Genomic DNA, 23,776 nt, shown 5'->3' on the forward strand with positions numbered 1-23,776 from the left:
TCTCTGAAGATCTTTAAGTATATTAAATGATGGCCTTTCTTTGGAATGGTCTTTCAGGATGAAATAGAGTTTCTTTAGGAACGGTACTTTCTGAAAGATCTTTCTGGTTGCTGTTATTCCTATGATCCCTCGGAAAAGAACATGATCCTGCTATTTTTCCAACATTATAATGAAACAGTTATTTTCTCATAGTGTGTCATTGACCTTTTGTGAATGGCTCCCAACTGCTTTTAGCTCTATACACATTCATTCTAAATCTACACAGTAATAATGATAGCAAACATTGAGTACTTCTACGTGCTAGGCACTGTGTGCAGTGCTTTATGAATGCCATCTGGGTATTCACTCATTTAAATATTTAAATCTGTTTGTTTGTTTTAACTATGCTCTGTGATGGATCCATTTTACAAAGCAAATAATCCCCTTTAAGAGTTCAGATTTTTACCTGCTTGACTCATTTCTAGGACTTGCCTGCCAATTATATACAGGTAAGCAATTATTACAAAACAACTTCTGCTTTGTAATATCAGCTACAATCTGTTGAGCCCATAGTGCGTATGCAGTGTGCAGACAGCACTTTACATAAAGCATCTCACTGGATCCTCATGGTAACCCTAGCAGATTAATATCATATCTTTATTTTACAAATAAGAAAGTTAAGTTTCAGAGAAGTAAGACACTTGCCTGCTATGTGCATGAGCTGGGACTCAAACCTGAGTCTGAACCTCCAGTCCTACCCTACAAGTAAGGACTTCTTTCTCACCCATGATCCTATGAGAGTATTTTTGTGTCCCCTTCATATAAGGAGATGAGAACTGAGTTCTCTACACAAAAGCATGAACTGCTCTGGAAAGCATCACAAAAAGGGAACACAGGACTGCCTAGAGATGGAGATGAAGTTTAGTATTTTAGCTGTCCATGTTATGGAGAGAAAGCATCCTAGACCTTAGGGACAGCTTTAGATATTGGGGGGAATAAGACAGAAACTCTGCAAGGTGGCGCCTTGGAAACCACGAGATGGGCTCCATTCTCGAGAGGTCCCTAGGACCGGCCCCCAGGGAAGCGAAAATGGCGCTCACACCAGCTGACGTGATCCCCAAGCCCCCCGGGCAGCACTGTGGGATGCGGGCACAGCCCCGTGCCCAAGAGCAAGGTCAGGTAAATCACGGTTCCTTCAGTTCCCTGACAGTCCCTATCTAGTTCTTTCTTCCTGTTTCCCAACATGCTGACAAGAGGGATTTTCTGTCCTCCTCCCTTTAATGTTTACACAGAACCTCCCACCCTGGCACCACGTTAACTTGGCCAGGAACGACTCAGAGAAATGTTTGGGGCAGGAGGAAAAAACTGGACTAAACTCAGTTTGAAACTAGTTTAGAGCAGATGCTTGTCCCTACCCTTGGCCTCAGATCAATATGCGGCTGGATAATTCACCCGTTTCTGCCCCTACTGCCTCTTCTGTGAAATGGGCAGAGTTGTGTGGTATGGCCTCATGGAAACGTTTTAAATAGGCATCAGTCAAGGGACTCAAAGTAATCTCGCTGTTCTGTAGGACACATGTAAATGACGAACCACAGCGACTACACATTTATGCGGCGTGTTCCCAGTGTTCTCTGCAATGGTTTTCCCGCTGAATCTGATGCAAATGCACCTGGGTGAGAAAACACTGTAGAGCAGGGTCTCTAAAGCTACAATCACTCCCTGAGGTTTTTTCGTCTAGGTACAGCCAGAGGACAAACAGCAAAATCTGCTTCAGCCACAGAGGGTTGGACAGATGGAGGCCCCAGAGGACCCAAAACAGAAGCAAGTTTGCACAAATCTGTCCTGGCCCAGCGTCATTTTGGCCCAACGTGAAACAAAACAGACTCGGTAGAAAATACAGAAGGAATGACCAGAACTCATTCAACACCGTCCAACCCTGTGCCTCTGATCCCACATCGGCCCTCGTTCTCCCCTTACTGCGCCTTACTCATCCCTTCCCGTGTCTTTAACTAATGTTTGCCTAAAGGAGGTAGTCATTCCTGTCAAGGGAAATGATAACTAAAATTCTATACTCTGCACAATTCCCCCAAGATATACCACGTGATTCATAAAAATAGTAACAGCAGTTATAATGAAAAGGGGTAACATGGTTTTCCAAAGACTCTTGTGGTTCTCCCTCCACCCCTCTTCTTACCCTACTCACCCCTGCGGGAGTCCATCTGCTGTAGAAAATGTGAAGGCACTAGGACCAGAGAGCCCTTTCCTGCCATTTGCTTGAGAAACAAAGCCTTCCCTCCTCCCAAGTGGAAAGAAAGAAAGGAGTCTGAGCTAATCAAAACCTGCAAGCCTGCTGGTGGAGCTTCAGCTTGTCAGTGATGCAACTCAGCGGAGTGAGTAGCGGCTTCGAGCTTTGCAGAAAATGAGAGAGGGAGAGAAACAGAGACAGAAACACAAAGAGAAAGAAAGAGAGGCATTAACCTGGCCAGGAGTCAAACAGGTGCACGGAGCGCGAATGCTGAGCAGAGTGTCTGACACATAGAGGATCCAACTGTGTGTGCCTCAGTGGGTCTACTTCTTTATTTATGGGGGGCCATGCTCTGGTCTGCGTGTCAGGGTTGTACCGAGAGACTTTTTTTTTCTTATTCACAGGACTCATACGGTTGGCCGAGAGCCTTTAACTTTCCTCTACTTGCCAGTGTGAAGGCTGTGTACACTTTCTGGCTCTCTAGGATGCATTCTCTCCGTGATAGTGAGAGAAGAGGCCAGAATGTTCGCCTCATGCACTTCCACCATGAGCCACACATTTCTGCGGTGCCTCTGGAATAATGGATGTGTCAGCACCGGGGCTGCCACGTCGAGAGCGACCGCGGCATGCTAGATGGTTTGTGGAGAGGCTACCTCAGTCTGGACTTGGCCCTTGGAGGCCACACATGGCCTTTTAAGAGTCTTCCAGGCCTCGCCACACTTCCAATGACTAGCTTCTGATAAGGATCTTAAGTTTGCAGGTGCTCGCTCTCAGAACGAGCCAGCTTGGACTTCTGGGGGTTAAGAGGCTCTAGAGATGGAAGGCTGTGCCATTGGTCTGTAATCTGGTTTACAGGTGGATGTTGAGAAGAGAAAGAAATGCAAGCAAGGAAGGCCTGGCATAAGACCCTCAGGAGAAGGCCCCAGTTGAGACAGCACCCACCAAAGGGGCCACAATTCAGCAGGACCAAAACTGGGTGGCATTCAACGTCATCTTAAGAAAATGATGCCAGCTCTGGTGGGCTTTGAGTCTTTTAATTTAAAATGTTCAAGGACTTGATAACCCCATCATTCAGAGGACCCGGTTTTACCAGCTGTCGTACCCTTGCCCACACACCTCTAATAGAGAGTTCCTGGAGCTTCAGCCCATCCTACAACCCCAGCCCAACCCCTGCACGGGAGTGGGTTTGTAGTTAAAGTGTGGTCTTTACCTGAAATGCGCCTGGGCACGTCGGTGATGGCAGGAAGCCCCGTGCCCCGTGTGGAAGACAGCGGGGTGGTGGAGTGAATGGACGGGGACGTCATCTGGCTCAGGTAGGAGGGGTAAGACTGGTCATAGGACCACGGTGGGGAAGACTGTGCCTGCCTGGGGTCTGGGAAAAAGAAGAAAAATCTTTAGTGTACCGGCCACTGTGGACTTCGAACAGGCAACCTCAAACTGAGAAAGAATAAAGCAAGAGAAAAGTGAGACTCTATAAGGAGTGTTTATTTCCTACGACCCCCCCCCACCCCTTTCAGGCCCTGCATGGCACACAACCTTCTGGACTTCCAGGCTCGATGAGTGTGACAAAAATGGGATCATGACTAAGGACTATTTCTCTCTCTCACATCAGTATTTCTATTTGGAAAGGCTAACGGCCATCCAAAAAACAATCTGCTTCAGTTATCTTTACAAAGTTGAATTCTACTTTATTTTCTGTATCTTCTCATATTACTTCAATGAACACATATTATTCTTATCTTTTTTCTTAAGATAGAATTTCTTTGAACAACCAACTTGGTTAAAGAACAGGTAGACTGCTGCATTTCCGGCTATTATCTTTCAGATGTGCTCTTTGGTTTATAAAGTGCAGGATTCCATGATTTCGCTTTCTTTCCAGGCAGGTCAATGAATGACACTTTCTAGCAGGTGGTGGGGGAGTGTTAGGAGGTTGGGGTAGAGAGGAGAACAGAGGGAGCAGCGTGTGAGAAGAACACAAAGGAGGGCAGCCAGTTATAGGATTCTCATGCTAAAGCTACCCCAGAAAATAACCTTTAAGAAAGAGACAAACTTAATTTCAAAGTCAACTGCCATTAAAAACTGAAAAGCCTCAGGGGCACCTGGGTGGCTCAGATGGTTAAGCATCTGCCTTTGGCTTAGGTCATGATCCCAGGATGCTGGGATCGAGTCCCGCATTGGGCTCCCTGCTCCTTGGGGAGCCTGCTTCTCCCTCTGCCTCTGCCTCTCTCTCTCTATCATGAATAAATAAATAAAATCCTTAAAAAAAAAAAAAAGAACTGAAAAGCTTCAGGGCTTCTGGGTGGCTCAGTTGATTAGGGTCCGCCTCTTGATTTCAGCTCAGGTCATGATCTCAGGGTCCTGACCTCAGGATGGTGAGATGGAGCCCTGTGTCAGGCTCTGTGCTGAGTGTGTAGTCTGCTTATGATTCTCTCTCTCCCTCTCCCTCTGCCCCTCCCCCACCCCCTCTCTTAAAAAAAAAAAAAACAAAAACTGAAAAGCTTCATCACCATCCAGTTTCAATGTTAAGCATACGAGTTTCTGACAGTAAGAAAATGACCCAAAACAGAAGAGCAGGGACACGTACTGGAATCTCTTTTAAAGATGCCACATGTTTGGAATACAGCCTAGTGTTACCTAGTCATTGTAATAATAAAAATAATGGGCAGCCAACTTGTTAGGGTTAACTGCTGAGCATTAACAGTATCTTTTGATGTATCTCCATGGGGTTTCCTGGAGGCACAAGCTCAAGGCCAAGTACATTTATCAAAGGAGCTTCAGTCTACATAAGTAAAACAGGTAAATTTGCTGTATATTTACAGTGTGTATTTCAAACCGTTTTGTTCTTACTGGAGGGCTAATCAAACAGATTCATAAGCAAATTTCTCTTAACTTTTTTTTTGCTAATTTTAAAATGTTTTGCTAATTTTAAAAATTCTAATACACAAGGCTGTTCACAAGACAGCACTGTATATTAGAATATTCAGGGACTTTGGAATGTGCAGAATTAGGTTCAAGTCTGAGACTGCTACTTTCTAGCTGTGTGATTTTTGGTTAATTACTCAGCAACTCTGAGCCTCGGTTTCCTTATCTATAAAAGAGGTTGGGGGGGTAAATTATGTCTGAATCACAGGGATATGAGAATTACTTGAGAAAACCACGAAGAGATGACTAGCACAAAGAGGCACTCGGTAAGTACTGATTCTTGTCTTTTTTTAAACAGAACTGTTGGTGACACAAGGATAGTCCCACAGTTAAAACAATCTGAATTGGCACGAATACATTTGGAACAGGTTTAAAATTATTCCCCTAACACCCATCAGCCTCTGAAAATGAAAAGCTTAATTTTTTAAAAACTATTAATATGTCTGAATAGTCAATGCAGACCTATCTCTAAAAATAAAAATGAGTATAACAAGACTTGGATATTTCTGAAATGATCCCTCTTTGAAAGCCTCTCGGTTTTTCCATACAATCAAAGCCAACTTAGTCTCAGCCATTTCTTGTTTATTTGTTCAATTCAGAAACAATTTATTTAAAGGCTGTCTAAATAGGACATACTGAGTCAAAATAATTAAATACATCTGGATATTTATCTGATGTTTACTATATCAACAGATACATAGAAAAATTTCATCCAGCTCAATTTTAGGGAACATTTACTGGAGTTCGTAATTTGAATGAAAGTATAGTACTGTAAATGGTTAACATAAACTTTTCCTTCAGAAAGGGGACTTGGTCATTAAAGTAATGAACTTTCGTGCTTTAAAGAGTTCAAGGCTGAGATTGTATAGATTGGCAACATTTCAAATCAGAGTGAGTGGTCCTTGTTATATATCTGATACTGACATGCTTCCTTGTTTTAACCATTAATGTAATTCATTACGTTTCTGAGAAATGTAAATGACCTTCAGATGGAAAAGGATGCACTCGTCACAGCACCAGAAAGCAATCTCATAAAAGCAAGGCCTTCTCTCAGGCCACATTTTCAATAGATGAGACAAGAATCACATAGATAACTGAGCTGGGCACACAGGACTCCGATCTGGATTTGAGTTCTAATCTAACTTGACCGGATGACTTCCGGAGCAAGTAGTTTAACCTGCATGTACATGCTGTTAGCAGTAGTATAGGGCTCCCTGCCTAAAAACGGGGAAAAATACAAAGAAATGCAAAGAATAACTAAAGTTATTAACATTTAAAACATATCACAGAGGAATCAGGGAACTTAATCTGGGCAGCCTTTCAGTTCTCCTTGCGCAGAGGGGCAGCCCAGTCTAGGGAGAACAAGTGGGCTTTCTAGCGAAAGGATAGGAGTTGGAACCCTGACTGCTATTTATAAGCTGTGTGGTAGGGAAGTCTCTGAATCTTAGTTTCCTCCTCTGGAAATAAGGGAGCATAACATGGTAAAGTGAATATAACAAAATGGTCCTGTGCCCTCACTGGGCAGACAAGCTCCCCACTGTGCTGGAGCTAGCCACTTAAACTTCAGGGCCTCAACAGCTCATCTGTAAAATGGGAATAATGATGCTTCTTAGGGTTGCTGGAAGCATTCCATGAACATGGCCTTATCTGATGAGTTATCTGGCATTCCTGGTACATATGAAGTACGTCTTAAATACAAGTTATTATTGCTATTTGTAAAATGAATATCATAACAACGACTACCATGTTTGTCACAAAAGTAAATGAGATAATATAAGTAAAAGCATTCGGTAACTGTCAAGTGCTATATTAAAATTATTACGATTCTCTTTAGGAGCTCACATGGTCAAGGCCCTGCTGTGTGACATGGGTTATTATGTTTCTTTATGTTGCTGAGCTTTAATCACTTCACCTGTAAAATGGGTATGATAATACCATCTCAGAGTTGTTGTAAGGATTAAATAATACACAGGGAGTGGCAAATCATCATTATCATTCAAAAAAATTAAAAATCTGACTCTAAATGATCCAGGGGGGCTGGGTTGTCTAGTGTTATTCTTGAAGTTTTCTAAGATCAGACTCAACAGAATTTGGTGCGATGCCTGGCACATAGTAAGTGCTCAATAAACAAACATTCAAGGAACCTCCCAGGGTGGCTTGAGTGAACAATGAAATTTTATAATGAAGTAGTAATTACTCATTCTCTAACTTCCCCTTCGGCGATAAAAGAAGTTGGATCAGTGAGGTTTTAGTTTCTGCATCAAGTCCCTGACTTCCAGAATATACACTAGAACAGTCTACCAAAGGATAATTTTGCTTTTAGTGGCGGTCCTTCCTGAAGATATCCAAGATTAGCGAAAATAACTTCTCACTATCCTTAACAAGTGAGGTCTCTCTTTGGTTTTTTGTCCCAGAGGACAGATTGCAGAGCCCAGCCAATCTTTTTCAGGGTAACCATCCTAAGATTCTATGATAATGACCTACTTAAGGAGAGAGAATTACTATAGAAAAATAAGACACAAGAACTGCCATATGGGGGTCCACTAGATCACATAGAAATAATATAAAAAGGAGACAGTAATCTCTAAAAAAAAAAAAAACAAAAGGTAACAGTCTCCAACACCCCAAGGCCTTCTCTAATACGCTGTGAATGATATCATCAATCCCAGCTCCACCGTTTCTGGCCTGTGTGATTGTGGACAAATCATATATAACCTATCCAATCTTCAAGCTTCCTAGTCTGTATAATGGGGATAAATAAGAAGACCTTCCTCCTCAGGTTGTTATGAAGGTCAAACCAGATAAAGTAGTAAAGAGTGAGCTCATGGGAAGAACCCAACAAATGTTCACCATTGTTAAAACCTCTACCTTTCCTGAACCTTCATTCTACACTTATGTTTCCAGCCCATAATCTCTTATCTTAGCAAAGGACAATTTTTAGAAAGCTTCCTGTAGTTTTAAAGTCCACTATTTGGGGAATATATCCATGCTGGTCATGTCAATATCCTTTATGATCATTAAACTTTAATGGTGTTCTTTCTTAGTCTTGGTTTCTCCCAGACCAAGAAATCCTAATCTGTCTTCCCATTATTCTTTTAATATGTACACCTTAACTTTTTTCAAACCTGTAATGGAAAAAAGAGCTATAAAATATCTTGCTTCCTAAATGACCCATCACCAAGAAAACATAATCCTATCATAAATACACAATTACAGCATATTTGCTTTGTTATGGACAATTATTAATGCTTACAATAGAGAAAAGTCACCTTAACCTGATCTCATAAACAGTTTTGGAACTCAACTTCCTGAAGAAACTTGAGACTTCTGGGATTCTCTGTGAACTTGGGTGAGTCAGAGAAGGTGACTGGTGGTTTTTAGGCATCACTGGTCAATCCTAAGGTTGCTACCAGGGAAAGGTGTAAGGCCTTGTTCTGAGACAAACCTACTAATTAGCCATTCACAAACAAGAAACTGTCTTCACCCTGATTTCAGGTCCCATGGGGCTGATAGAACCCACTCCTTCAGTCCACCCCACCCAGATGGTCTGTCTCTTTGACTGCAGGAACACAGAGGGAGGTACCGTGTCTTCCACTCCAACATAAATGAGAATATTCTTGATTTTCGTGTCTCAGAGGATAGAAGCAACTCTCTATAAGCAACTACTCATAAGCACCCACGAGCTTTCAGAGGATAAGTGAACTTCCTTTCTCAGAAATTGTTCAAAAGAAATGAAAACTGCTATTGAGCTTTAAATATTTTATGGTGTTTTTAAAACTATCACTCACTATTTTTACATGACAATCCTCAGAAACAGTATCAATATATTTTTATGACCATATTATAGAAATTCAAAGTATCGACATATGTTTTTATATAGATATGACAATTTAAAAACAAAACTTTTGGTGCTCTTTTTTTTTTTTATGTGCACATACTCCTTAGTGCTTGGGAAATCTGAAATCCTAAATAGGACACGAGCATTTAAATAGGACTGTACCCTATTTTTCCCCCAAACTTCTCTGCTCTCACCTAAAATGGGGGTTTTAAAAAGGGAATTTGTGATCAAATTTGACCTGTAAGATAAACCTGAGAGAAAATCAGGTCTTCCCTCTATGAGGGAACTGCTGTACTCACAGCCAGGAAGTGACAAGCAAGATGACTAAATGAGAGAGGAGAGAAAGCAGCAGAGGACCTAGGGCAGAGAGAGCTACTAGAACCTGGTTGAAACCACTGAGAAAATGGGCCCCAGATCGAACTGTGCAAGCCTACCAAGAACCACCACCAGGCACATAAGGTCAGGCTACCTAGTAGACACCTCGGGTCTATAACTACACCCTTCCAGAAGAAATCGTGGTTTCCTCTGTGAGAACAGACCAAATCTAGCTACTTAGGGTTCAGGCTGAATAAAAAGGAACCAGTCATTTGACATAAAGAACCCTTCAGAACAGACAGAGGGGCAAACCATAAGAGACTCTTAAAGGTAGAGAACAAAGTGAGGGTTGCTGGAGGGAGGGAGGTGGGGGATGGGCTAGATGGGTGATGCACCTTAAGGAGGGCACTTGTTGTGATGAGCACTGGGTGTTGTATGTAAGTGATGAACCACTGAATTCTACTCTGGAAACCAATACTGCACTATATGTTAACTAACTTGAATTTAAATAAAAACTTGGGGAAAAAAAAAAGAATCCTTCAGCATTGGTTCTAACTGAGGCAGAGTCTATCAGAGACACCGCGACTACCAACACTGTGTGGTGACACCAGGAGCCCAGAGGTCTGTGAACACTTTACAGTCTCTCTCCCAACTCACTAAGTCAAGGGCAAGGCTCTTATTAGCCGTCCCTTTTCCATCTGCGAGGTACAAATGGTCGTTACCGCCACCTTAACAGGGATTTTGAGGGGCAGGGGGAGAGGAGTTTTTGCATGCTTTTCTGGTGGAGCAGCAAATTATCAATTCTTATTGTGATAAACAGCTTCTATATGCCCATGTGGCAGTGGGATGGCCTAAGGGGCAGATAGGACACAAAAGACCTTTCCTGCCTTCAAAAAGCTTAGGCAAGCAGTTGGGGAAGTTAAAACGGACAGATATAAACAATTAACTCAAAAATGTTCAAAGCATGTACTTGTATCTTTAAAAACCGCTCTAAAGATAGAAATGAACCATGGGGCAACAATGTCAGAGGGGATTTCATAAGTTCTCTTTCTAGAGTGCTGTTCCTTCTGCTTGGGCTACATGGAGCTTGTGCCATAAACCCCCAAAACAAAAAGTACAGAAGGCAACATACCCAGGAGATGCTCCCAGATGCTAGTTGGGGAAGAGTGGTTCCCATGTCTCAAGGTGTCTTAGCATCAGGCAAAAATGGAGACAACCATTTATTTAAACCTGTGGATGTAAGAAGAGCAAGCTCTCTTCTCTGAGTTGGACCATAGCTTCTGAAGTTCAGTCACCAGTATGGGGAAAAGGAAGGAGTGGCCATTCATCTCCTACAACGGTATAGAAAGAGTCACGGCTCTGAGAGGATCCATACTCTCAAACGACTGGAAGGTAATTCCATGTCTGCATAAGTGGACTCCAAACACTTGGGGGTCAAAAAAAGAGAGGAAGGAGGCAGATCGTTAGAAAAAAAGGCACCCTAGGAAAATGAAGAGACTCTAGGAAAATATGTAGAAATCTTGTCTTAAGTTTGAGTGGGGGCGGGGGGAGAGCAGAGTGGGAGGGAGCTGTGTGAAAGCCCAGTGAGGGGTTAAGCGTGGAAACACAGTGGTTGTGCTTAGCGGGCCTCCTTTTGTAAACACTTTGGTTAAACGTGCATGGGTGCGAAGAAGGGCCTGCTTGCCTAAGAATCACTCACAACAAGGCACACCATGCACATGGTGTTGAACTTCACGCAGAGACGGGAGGAAACAAGTTAACAGGGGCAAAGCCTGAACCAGCGCCCAAAAGGCTCCTTCCTGCTTGTGGTGCCTGGAGGCTTCTGTGTAATGTGACCCTACGGGAGCCAATGGTTTCTGCCAAAGCTCCATGTGTCTACCGGGAGCACCTGCTCTATTTGGGGAGCAGGGTACAATTAGAAAGCTCCATGTTCCCCACCCCTTAGCCTCCACCCATTTTTTTTTTCCCTAATCAGTACTCACATCAGCCTGTGTAAACCTCAAATATTTCTTAAGAAAACTGGGGTATTTAAAATGAACTGTGTGGGGCACCTGGGTGGCTCAGTCGTTATGCGTCTGCCCTCGGCTCAGGTCATGATCCCAGGGTCCTGGGATGGAGCCCCACGTCGGGCTCCCTGCTCAGCAGGAAGCTTGCTTCTCCCTCTCCCACTCCCCCTGCTTGTGTTCCTGCTCTCGCTGTCTGTCTCTCTCTGTCAAATAAATAAATAAAATCTTTAAAATAAATAAATAAATAAAATAAAATGAACTGTGTATAGAGTCTACTAGTTTACGATTTATACCCTCCCAGCTGCTACCAGGGTCAAATAAAGCCAGTCATCTCAACAGAGAAGCAGGTTTACAATTTCCTATCCTAAACTATTCCTGTCATATTACTATCATTCACAATACAAATACCCTCACATCCATATGTACATTAACTCCCATTTCAAAACAATTTACACTAAATACTAAATGTTTAAATTCTGTCTTCTCTAATAACCTTGTTAGCTAGACTGGATTTTTAGAATGAGCTCTCCCACTCACTTCTGTGTCTCTTGACTAGTAGGAAACATGGTTCTTAAAACAAACAGGCTTCTCTCTCCCAGCACAGGAAAGCCCTGGACTGGAGGCTTTGGCACCAACGGTGCAGCCACGCACCACTGATTTACCTTCTCGGAGTCTCACCGTTTGCACCTGGAAGAGGAGATGAGAACGGATGGGTTATGGCTAAGATGTTTTTTCAACTAGGAAATGCTACAATTCTAACTACTCAGGAAAGCGGGCTCCCTACCCTCAGTCCCTTCTGGAGACAGGAGTTGTCACTGAAATTACCAAAGGTGTGTTGAGCAGACTTGGGCTGGCTGTGAAAGGTGGCTGAGGACTGGCCCTCACAGCAAGCCCCATTACAGAGCAGAGAAGACCCCAAGAGCAGGGTGCTGACTCCCCCTCTTGTCCCCACCCAGGGCTTCCTCAAACGGACCAAGATGGGTACCTGATTCATCTGGCGGAAGACCAACCCAACTGATTCACAAAGCTGTATACTGAAATCTGAGAACAAAGCAGCACACTGTTTGAATAAAACTGGATGCTACGTTGGGAACACCGGGCATGATGAGTGGTGTCACAAGCAAACAATGGGAGAAGAGGGACTTAGTCACTCTTAGGAGACGATAGCAGGGAAGAGAACGAGAAATGATATGTACAGTGTAAGAGGTCATATGCCACAACAAAAGTTTAAAAAAAAAAAAACAGAAGGAAGTTGAATTAAGACAAGGTAATGAGAAGTGCCTTCAAAGCATCACCAACTTTTAGATGACTGGGACTCGTAACTATCTCATAAAAAATGAGGGAATTGTCTTATTTAGAAAAAAAAAACTGAATAGAAGAAACAAGAGTCTCTACCACATGTCACACCTAATCTGGCCTCAGCCTTGGCAGACCCTGGACCTCAATGGTAAAGCCAGCAGAAGGATGGGAATAAGCTACACACAGAACCAGAACTGGTTGAGATATAACCGGGATGTGGGGCTGGCCAGGGGGAATGAACTTCTGTTCAAATCCCCATACTGAAGTGGGTATAGTCAGTTCAGGTCAAATCAGGCAGATGTCGACATCCAGGGGGTTCAGCTACAGCAGCTAGGGCATTATAGAGGGTCCCCAGACACGGTGATTCCTGCTGTCAGATGGATGATGGTATCCATGGTGCTAAGTATAATCTCCTGCTCATTCATTCGCCCATCCAACCATTCACTCATTCATTCGAAAAATAGGGACCAAGTGGCCTCCTGTGGTAGGGGGACAGGCACGAGGGATATTAATGGTGAATAAGGACAGACCTAATCCCTGCTCTCAAAGACTGACATGCATCAACTAATCATGTAACTGTGATAAGTACTAGAAAGGAGAGTCCTTGGCACCATGGCAACGCACAGTGGGGGACCCCAACCACACCTGGGGGGCCTATGATGTGATGTGACGTAATGTGATAATTAAGGCAAGAACTCAGTGGCAAGCAAGAGTCTGGTAGATCAGTAGGTAAAGGTAAGAGGGCTTTAGGCAAAGCGAACAGGGAGTATCAGGTTCCTGGGACGGACGCAGCACGGTTTTTGGAGGACGTAAGACAGCCAGGGGTGGATTACCGACAAAAGGTTCAAAATCGTATGAGAGGAGAACAGGGGAGGAGTCAGAGCAGGCAGAACCTGCTTGGCCACACTAGAGGTTTGGGGCTTTATCCTAAGTGCAATGGAAGGTCACCGAGGTGTTCTAAGTATGAGGTGACATAATCAGATATGCCTTTTTAAGGTCTCCGTCTGACAGCATCATAATAGAAACAGGGCACAAGTCCAGTCTAGGACTGGGCAAACAGGTAAAGGTGTATAGGGCAAACAGCAGCTGAAATGGACGAGGCGCAGAGCCCGGGAAAGCCAGCAAGCAGCCTGGGGCACTTAGCTGCTTCCACACACCATCCGGCCACCACAGGGCTGAGGCTCCTGAGATCCCTGAGGCTGGATCAGATCAGCTCTGGCTGAGCAGGGGAGCCTGCGGTGACCGGCCTTGGGCCTGCCACTGCGATCTGAGCAGGCTTCGCCTCATACCTTCTGGTTCAGGGGTAAAGCCTGGGCACCTGCCCTTTTAACAAGCTCCCCAGGTGATGCCTAATATGCGCCAAAGTTTGAAAACAATGGGCATAATTTTTACTGCTGACAGTCAGAAAGGAAAATTACCCAACACTATTCTGATTTAATCTTCCCTATCAAGAAGAATGATCTTCAAATAGAAGGAGCAAAACAAACATGCTTCAGAGGACATTGAGGCCTAGGGGAGGAAGAAGACAGAGGAGAGAGAAGACTTGTGCTTTAAACGAATTCAAGGTGCTGCTCCAAGATGAGTTATACCGCACAATATTGCAAGATTTGTGGAGACTAGTAGGCAGAGGGCTTCTATTTGACAGAGCAGGGCTACAAAGTTTTATTAAGTAAAGTCTGTTTCCCCATAACTCCACTCACTACTAATCTTAGCTTTGCTCTCTGGCTTTCCTCTTCCACCTGAAGTCATTATTTGAAGGTAATGCATTTGAAGGTAAAGTATTTGAAGGTAATGCCTTTACTAGACAATCGCTAGACATTCGCTTACTCCATTCACCTTATTCTGAGAAAAGCACTACCGTTGGTCAGATCTAAATGTCAACTGGTTTTTTTGGAGCCTCTGTTGGTGATGACTTGCTTGCGGTCCACTGAAAACACTAAGTCACCTTCAGCAGCCTGTGGACAACAAGCTTTTCACACCTGAGCTTCACAGTGATGATCAGAAGAAAGCAGAACAGGTTCACTAAAAACCTGTCTCCTAGGGTTACCAAAGCCCTAGATCAGAAGATAGCTCACCTGTCCATTGCGCATCCTGACCTCAGCAAGATATATACCTTATCTCTAATGTGACCTATAGCCAGTTAAAAGGCCTACCAGAAAGTAGTTGTTGAGATGACTCATGGTCGGCTTTGAGAGAGATGCATAGTGGCAGGTTCAAGGGCATTATAATCCTAGTTATGTCCGGCACGTTCATGAAAGTCTCTTTAAAGAATTAGAAACCACCTTTCTAAGCCGCAAGATGAGACAAAGTTGTGAGGAATAGCCAACACACTGGGTGAAGCATCAGAACTATAAAATAACCCTCAAGGATGGAAAAAAGAGGTACAAGGGTGCACAGCACTGCATTTGGTCAAGACGGGATGGAGGAAGGTTGCCCTAAGAGCAGAGCTTTCCTTGGACTGCAAGCCACAGTGTGATGGGATGACAAAAGTTAACACAATCTTAAGATGCATGAACACAGTACTGGAAGACCCCTACTGCCCTGGTCACACATAGCTAGAGGACTGTGTTTTATCAAGGCAGCATCAGATGGAACCTCCAGCCATCATGTGAGGAATGGCTGAAGGAGCGGCCAAGAACTCCCATCTACCCTCAAGCTTTCCATAGGACACTCCTACCTCCTGCCTGACCTGAAACTTGGATTTCCCCGAATAACCTTTCCACTTGGCTCATTCTCTAAAGTCACAAGATGAGCCAACTCCTCTTCAGAAGTTCTTCCATGTTTACCATGACCTATGGACCTCCAGAACATTCCTCCTTATTGGTAATTGGCTCAATATCTTCCTTCTTTCCCTGACTTGTACCAAGTCCTACCAAATCCTAGGAGAGACTGTCATTCTCACTGATGATCCACCACACCAGAGCCCACCCCTATTACCAAACCACAGCCAGTGCAGGGGAGAAGCACATAACTGTGCTGGTTGGCTCTTCCAATTATCTCTATCCTTAGCCGGCTCCTCAGCGATGCTTGGCCAAAGTCATTTTCCTTTCCCATCATTCACCTTGATGACTGTTCCAAACATTTACCATTCTTCTTAACCCTCTCCCCTCTCCCCTCACCTCCTCTCTACCTAAAACTACCTTGTCAGATTTCACCTTCCTGGGACACTGATTTTAGCTCTGAGAGTTTCTGAAATCTGCTGGTGCCTAAGTTTTCTTATTTATTAAACAGGCTTTACAATATGGATTCTTCAGTTATATCTGTCTTTTAAATACTGCTACCACTAACTGTTCTGAAACAGTCAAAAAGCAAGTCTTTAGCCAAATAAACAAAGCCCTAGAAAAATATCTGACGGTCTTACATGAAAGGAGGGACATACAGTTTTATTCCTGGAGTATTTCTGCACGTATTAAAATGAGGAAATGGAATCAAAACACTTTCTAAACTGATAATATTTGTAATATATTGTTGTTACTTTTAATATTGCACAGTACAATATACACCAAATCTCAGTTTGAAGTCCTGGTGCCCATCAGTGATTAAACATCAAAATGTACCACAAGAGCATCCGCTATATCAAATTGTATGCCTGATATGCCCCTCTCCTGGGCTGGCCTTGTAGGGTGAATATTTCATTCAAAGCTAGATTCCTATTCTGATTATTTTGCCTACAGTCCATTGCAAAAGGTAAAAAGGGCCAAGAAAGTTCCCCAGGCAACTAGTGAAGAGGAAAGACATGCATATGTCCATGTACACATATACATATGTACATGTCTCTGTATGTCTGTATTACATGTGCACATATATGTGTGTATGTAAAGCTAAAACCAGATATAAAACCAAACAGAGAAAGAAAATGCTCTAGAAATGAATGAAAGAAAGAAATCAAGACTTCCTCTGGGCAAAGACCCAAAGATAGGCTAGAAACAGTCTTGGGGAAGGATAAAGCGAGGCATTATGTAGATGGATTCTTCTTACCACAATTAGGTATTAACTATGCATCTTTTAGTCCAGATAGGAGGAAATTACAAAGGTTAGTTTTTGGAACTCAAGAAATTCATTTTTCTTGGAACATTGCCCCTCTCCATTTTTCTAAAAGCATAATGAAGCCACAGCATCTTCAGTTAATAAGGGAATTCCTACTAACAGAAGTCTAGAAATCTTTATGAAGCTGATCTAAGGATGCTGCTAACAGGCTAAGAAACAGCATGACATACTGACCACCAGCTTTCCACGGGGTCTCCCTGAGCCTTATTCTTCAAAGCCAGCACAGGATGAACATGAATTCTGCTCTTCTTCATAAGGTGCCTTCCGGAGCTGAATGGATGGGCAATTACACATAATTTGTACTATTTTCTCATAAGGACGGTAACCAGTGACCTCCTCTAAAGAGATTTCCAGCTCACAGATGTGCACGGCAGCAGCAAATTTACTTGGCTATCCTGCTCAAACCATCTCAAAGGAAGAAGATGGGACAGGACTTTCTGATAACTTCAGAAATTAAACAAGAGCACCACCAAAGTAAAAGAACAGTACTTTCAGCCTTTCAACTGAATGCGGTGATTGCAGTTCTTTCAGATGCGAGATGCCTACAGGTGAGTAAGACCATGGTGGTCATAAAGCGTGAAACCTCGCTTATCTCCCCCACTCTCTACACCGCACCACCCTCTCACGCTGATAGCACCTGTGGTCACTCTTCCTGCTAACGGTCCCCGGGACTTGCTCTCCCTCACACTCACAGCCACCGCCCACCACCCCCCAACCCCATGCCCATGTCACCTCCCACCTTGTTTCACATTAAAAGGAAAGGATTATGCTAGTCAGTGTTTCAGTGTGAGCACGGTGGACTCAGGCCCAGGACAGCCAAACATACACAGCCCAAGCTCAGCTGGCCCAATTGGCTGAGATCCTCTTTGCATTTAAAGGTGCGTTGTTGGCCAAGGGAATAGGGAATCAGACCAAAGTTGACTTCAGTCAATGTAACTGCTGATAAGATTATTCCTCTACATGATGCCTGGCCAAGCTGCTTTTTGAGATATTTCTAAAAGTGTTACCCTGAATATATACTCACATAACTGTAATTTAATCATTAAAAACAATTTTATTGCACTTTAGAGCATAATTCAGATACTACTAAGGCATCCCTTTTATGAAAATATCATCTCTGGGGATTCTAAATACTATCCAATGGGGAGAAAGGAAAGAAATTAGTCCCTTAGGACACATATCACTGAGATTGTCAGCAATATGGCCGACTTGATAGGGATGAGGGTAACTGCCTACTAAGAATGTGGAGCTCACAATCGACTATAATGGCTGAAGAAGCTTTTAGTGAGTCATGTCTCAAAGAAACAATTTCTTCCACCTGTAAGATGTGTCCTTTTCAGAATTGTTTTAAAGCTTCAATAAGAACTTCATCCAAAACTAGTTCGTTAGTGGGGAAGAACGACATAAATGAAAGTCGGCAGGTACAGAAATGGGAGGAAACACCCATGACAGAAGCATGCTTCAGCCTCCCAAGAGTGCACAGTAGTTAAGGAGCATGGGACCCTGAAGCAATGCACATCTGGCTTCCATTCCTGTATTCACCACTTCCTAGCTGTACGTGGGACCTTGGGCAAGGTATCTAAGGCGTCTGGTCTCTCAGAACCTCAGCTTTGCCTAATAATGCCGCCTACCTCACAGAGCTGTGGTAAGGAGCATATGAACTGACCTCATTACAGCAATGCCTGGCACACAATATGCATTCAGTAAAGGGTAGCTAATAATCGTTCAATCAAATAGGTACTAGGGCGAGGATAATAATGTGTCACACTTCCTGAAGAAGTCAATGACCCATTCATTCATTCATCACCAAACCAAACTCACAAAGTAATAGGCACTGTGTAAGACAATGGGGACACAAAGGTGAATAAAACATGGCCCTAAACTTTAAAAGCTCAAAGTCTGATGAAGGAGACAGATGTGTAAACAGATAATTGTCACCAAGGGGACCAGGAATATGGGAGCCTTAGGCTCAGCATGGGTAGGCTGGAAGAAGCCTGACAGAGATGCTGGCATTTGATCTGAGTCATGAAGAAATAAGAGAAATGCTACCATCCTTAACTCTCTCCCGGGCTATCGCAGCAGCTTCCCAAATGATGACCCTGTTTCTACCATTGCCCCTTACGAACCACTCTTCACACAGCAACCAAAGTGATTTTTAAAAAGCATGTAAATTAGACAATGTCATTCTCTTGCTTCACATCCTTTAAGAGCACCCCACTGCAATCAGAACAAAACCCAAGCTCCTTACCAGTTCCCCAAAGACTCTTCGTAATCCATTCCCTGCCTGCCTTTCTGTATTATTTCCACCTACACGGACCTTCCTGCCCCCTGAGCCCACCACGGTCACTGCTTCCTGAGAGCCTTTGCATGACTTTCCTATGGCCTGAAACGCTGTTCCTCATGATCTTCCGAGTTCTTCAAAGAACAATGTCCCAACTTTCTAATCAAAATTACCTTCTTCCTTCCCTAAGTTGCTCTCTAATGCATTACCCTATTTAATTTCTCAATGCATGGTGTTATCTGAAATTATCTTGTATGTATGCTTATTTATCCATTTACAGACCATATCTAGCACAAAAATGTAAGCTCCTTGTCAGCAGAAACTGGGTCTATCTTGTTCACTGAATGCCTGGCAGACAGTAAGCACTCAAATGCTTTTTGAAAGAATGAATAACAGAACAGCAGAATGCCCACCCCAAGGGTTAGATGAATGTCCCAATCCACCAAACCCGAAGGGCTAAGTCTGCTTTTTATCCTTTGTTTGTTTTAGGTGTAGCTCACCCACCCACAAAGTACTGAGTTTAAAACAGTGACTACCTTGAGTAGTATCTCCTAACATAATATCCCTCCTCCACTGCTATCACCACATTCTGAACCCAAAGAAGTAGCCCTTTGTGACAGACTAGGTGTTCCCTAGCACCCAGAGACAGACACCAGATGTCTGAAAGATTAAAAAAAAAAAAATTGAACCGAGGAAGGAAGCAACTTCCTCAGGAAGCCATAGGAGGCCCTGGGCCCTCAGATAGAACATCAGCCATTCATGACTAGGACAGAATGACACCATGAGACAAGCATTGCAAAGAAGTCAGCCCCCTGCATGGCTGGGACCGTTAGCCCCGCAAGAGACAATGGAGAACACAAATATGAAACACTAAATGCCCATCACTTCCTCAGTTCATGACTTCTAACTTCACGTCACCCCTTTTCTGTTGGCAAGTGGGAGAACCAGCAGCAACCATACAACCACGATCATCATCTACAGTCTTGGGGTAAGAGCTTGAGATATCAAGGGGGCCAAACCAATGAGAGGTGACAAACATCTTTATCCAAAGGATTCCATGAACTAAAATGCTGAGGTGACATCCTGCAAAGAAGTTACAAAATCCATTATAGGTAAGGCTCGTAAGTAGAATTTAAAATTAATAATGCAATTATGTAGATCCTACACTGGAATGAAACCAAATGGTTTAACTATGTAAGTATTATACTGAAATGTGATTTCTGACATTATTGTTCATCACCAGGGAACAATGGCACCCTGGGACAGGAAATTAGAAACAGTTATTGCCAATAACGCATGACATCCCAGCCCTTCTTATACAGATTTCTTCTCATCTAAACTTTAATTTAGGGGCACCTGGGTGGCTCAGTCGGTTAAGCATCTGCCTTTGGCTCAGGTCACGATCCCAGGGTCCTGGGATCGAGTCCCTCATTGGGCTCCCTGCTCAGTGGGGAGTCTGCTTCTTCCTCTCCTTCTGCTCTTCCCCCCAACTCATGCTTTCTCTCTCATGCTCTCTCTCTCTTTCAAATAAATAAATAAAATCTTAAAAAATATAAAAATACAAAAATAAACTTTCATTCACTCAACAGTTCACGAGATGCTACCACTGTGCTAGGCACAAACCAAAATAAATCCCCGTAATACATCACTCAAAGAATCTGCAGTCTAGCAGGGTAGGAAAAAATGTGGAAGCTGTAAAATAAGGCAATCTCAACTAAAGCTTAAAAGATAGCTAGGCAGCCTGTAGACAGAGGTGCCAAGACTCTTTCCTAAAGAAGCTAACAGTGACCTTGAAGGATAGATGGCACCTTTCAGCAAACAGTAACCACCGGAGGATGAACAGCCTAAGTAAGGGGGTACAGAGAGAAGAACATGTCCTCAGAGAACAACTACCTTATCATATGGGGAGAGGATGTGGCTGCGCAAGAGCTGGGAAGGATAGTTCTGCCTTCAATTAAGACTTTAACCCAAGGACAGAGCACTTTGCTTCTCCCCCATCCCATATTACCTAAGACCCAATTCTCTACATGTGGTAAGGCTCTAATTCATACTTACTAAATAAATAAGACAATTAACCCAGAGAGAAAAAAAATGAAATTGACTCAACTCACTTGGAAGTTGCTGCTGCTATGGATGTTCTTGGTTCTCTTACTCATCTGAGTCATGGTAGAACCGTGCACACTCTTGGTTACAGGTAGAACCTTGTATTATGTCACTGACAATACAGGAGCATGGAGAGAAATTCCATACGGCTGGGAGTGGGTAGGCGTGGTGTGTGTGTGTGTGTGTGTGTGTGTGTGTGTGTGTGTGTTCGCGCACGCGCCAACGTGCAAATCGGGAAGGCTGGAGGAAGTTGTTGGGCCCAATACCTTGTGAATGTTAGAAAAACGAGAAGACCGATCTAGAAATCAATTATACTGGTGCTGTCATCCCAAATGCAGAGCTAATTCTCTCATGGTTTAATTTCAGAAAGCTTTTGGTACCTAGAAATACAACTGTTTTATATTTTCATTTTTAGAAATACATCCAGTGAATATATAAATATTATTTGTAATTGATGATGATGGTGTTGCAGCATGGTATTGTATAAGAAAAAACATACTGTATCAGGAGTCGAGAGCCCTAATTCTGCTCTGTCACTAACTTGATGTAGAACTACAGACAAGAAGCTTGACTTTCCTGAGCCTCCCTACAGGGAGGAGGATGATGAGGAGCACTGAGCCCAGTCTACGGAGGCAGTCACGACCTGATCTGCCCAAGCCCTCTCCTACACTTCCTCAGAGCGTTACTCTCTGCACTTACATCTGCTGCTAAACGGGAGATCCTCTTCACCATTCTTACTGGCCTCTTGGTTAATTGTATCTAAGACACCTTCAGTTTCTAAAATGTCCTGTGGTTCTTTTTTTATGATGTCATCTTTAGGTTTGAGGGCAAAGCCTTGAGAAAAGCATCTTCTTAAGTGGATCTAGCAACACCCGGTTTTCAAAGGCCATTTTGAAAGCATTCGTCATTCGCCAAATGTAATAGGCAGTTAAGGATGAGATTATAGGAATCAAACATTTAAAGAACCCAGGGATTGCCAAATCATAGAATATGTATATTTCTCATATATATTTTATTAGCCACCATAAGTCCCTTACAAATCATATATAAACACTTTTATATATGTATCCAAATGTTTCCATACACACATATGGTCTAAAGATTACTATAAAAGGAGAGCTATTTATGGACCTCAATCAAAGATCTGAAGCCCACTACTTTAAATGCAGTAGCACCTAGAGCTACAAGCTGCACATTCACAAATTAGTGTGAATTTCAGCCCTGCATTTTTATCAAGGACATATGTCCAGTAAAGGCACTAACCTTTTGATTCCTACATATCAACATTTAGAGACTCATTTAGGCTAATACATGGCTATTCTTCACAGAGTTCTAATGTTCTTCTCTGATGCAGAACTCTGGTTCTCTTTAGTGTTTATTTTTATAATTCTGCATTATTTTTTAAATATATACTCAGGTATACCCTTATATTCATACTAATACATATATATACCTACAGAATCCTACTCTAAGTAAACATCCAAGAAGACATATACCTAATATGGGCAGGAGAGAGAGAGAGGTAGGTCATTCCATTTATAAACGATTATGTTTATAAACCATTAAGGACACTCAACACCTAACCACTATTGACCAAAACCTAACCATTAGAACAGATCCACGTTGAGAGTTTACTGTACATTTTGCTTTGAGTTATTTTCCCTCCATTCTAGTCCACCCCTGCCAACAACAGAAACTAGATGACATGACTAGGTGACATCAGCTCTCAATACTTGTGATCAGCAAATTAAAGATCTATGATGATTGACACACTCCTCTGTCACCATGACCTAAAAGCCATCACACTAAAAGCAAGATCTGTTTTTGCACAAGTGGGGTAGAAAAAAGAGAGAGAGAGAGAGAGTTGGGAGTCTCACTGCACCAAATGTGAATGATTAGTTTGCAATGCAACGCTGAAGTTAATTTTTAAGAAGAAAGGTAGTAAGCAGCTTACTAGAATGTAGTATCAAGAGAAATGCCGCATTAGGACCCGGAGCTAAATGTGAATCAGCAGCAAAATCTGTCTGCCTGATGAGCCGCTCATTGACCTGGCCGTATACCCACCCATCAAGGCTTCCTGTTAGCCCTGGGCAATCGTCAAGCACACTTAATGAAATAGTTATCTGTGTAAGACATTTAAGCCCAAATCTGAGACAGTAACACTAATTTCCTAATAGTGAGGGTGTGATGCTCTCCCCTGCGCCACCTGGGGCACGGTCCAGAAACTTATAACAAACATTCTCCCAGAGAGCATAGTTATTACCATCTGCCCGTGTGCAGCACGACAGTGCTCCAGAGTGCAGCATCAGCAGCGACTTCCCCCAAAGTTCATCCCAAAGTTACTGCACACTGGAATTTGTTTTTTATTAAAAAAAAAAAAAGAAGAAGAAGAAGAAGAAGAAGAAGAAGGTCCGTAAGATCCTTCACGACTTGATTCCTTCATAATAATAAAGCCATTTCACAGCCCAGGAGTATTGCCGTGAGTCCGTCTCACGTGGCAGCCCCTCACCCCCAGCCGGCCGGAGCGTGTGCAGGTGAAACCTAGGAGTCTGTCTTACCTGTAATCTGACTCTGTCCTTGTGGATTAAAAGGACTTGGTGCAGAGTTCAGGGAGGGCCGTGGGTTCTGAGGCGGGACACCTACTCTCATACTGGGATGAGGAATGCGCCCTAAATCACTGAGGCGGTCAGAGAACAAACTAGGTTTAGAGTCATCAAGCTTCTGTCTGTGCCCTGGAAACA

The 23,776-nt window shown here is 43.2% G+C and overlaps 1 protein-coding gene across 6 annotated transcripts in view; it reads right to left on the reverse strand.

Annotated features, from left to right (window-relative positions):
- Window positions 1–23,776, reverse strand: part of RUNX2 (RUNX family transcription factor 2) — a 212,466-nt gene that overhangs the window by 29,566 nt on the left and 159,124 nt on the right. For 5 of the 6 annotated variants that reach the window (XM_021691894.2, XM_021691895.1, XM_021691897.2 and 2 more), the window contains 2 exons: window positions 23,594–23,767; window positions 3,435–3,596 (listed from right to left, as the gene is read on the reverse strand). In XM_021691894.2, the coding sequence (XP_021547569.1) occupies window positions 3,435–3,596; window positions 23,594–23,767 (336 nt within the window). The remainder of the gene's footprint in view (window positions 1–3,434; window positions 3,597–23,593; window positions 23,768–23,776) is intronic. The other variant, XM_021691898.2, reaches the window with a different exon arrangement.

This window comes from Neomonachus schauinslandi, chromosome 8, assembly GCF_002201575.2.
Source record: "Neomonachus schauinslandi chromosome 8, ASM220157v2, whole genome shotgun sequence".
Lineage (NCBI taxonomy): Eukaryota > Metazoa > Chordata > Mammalia > Carnivora > Phocidae > Neomonachus > Neomonachus schauinslandi.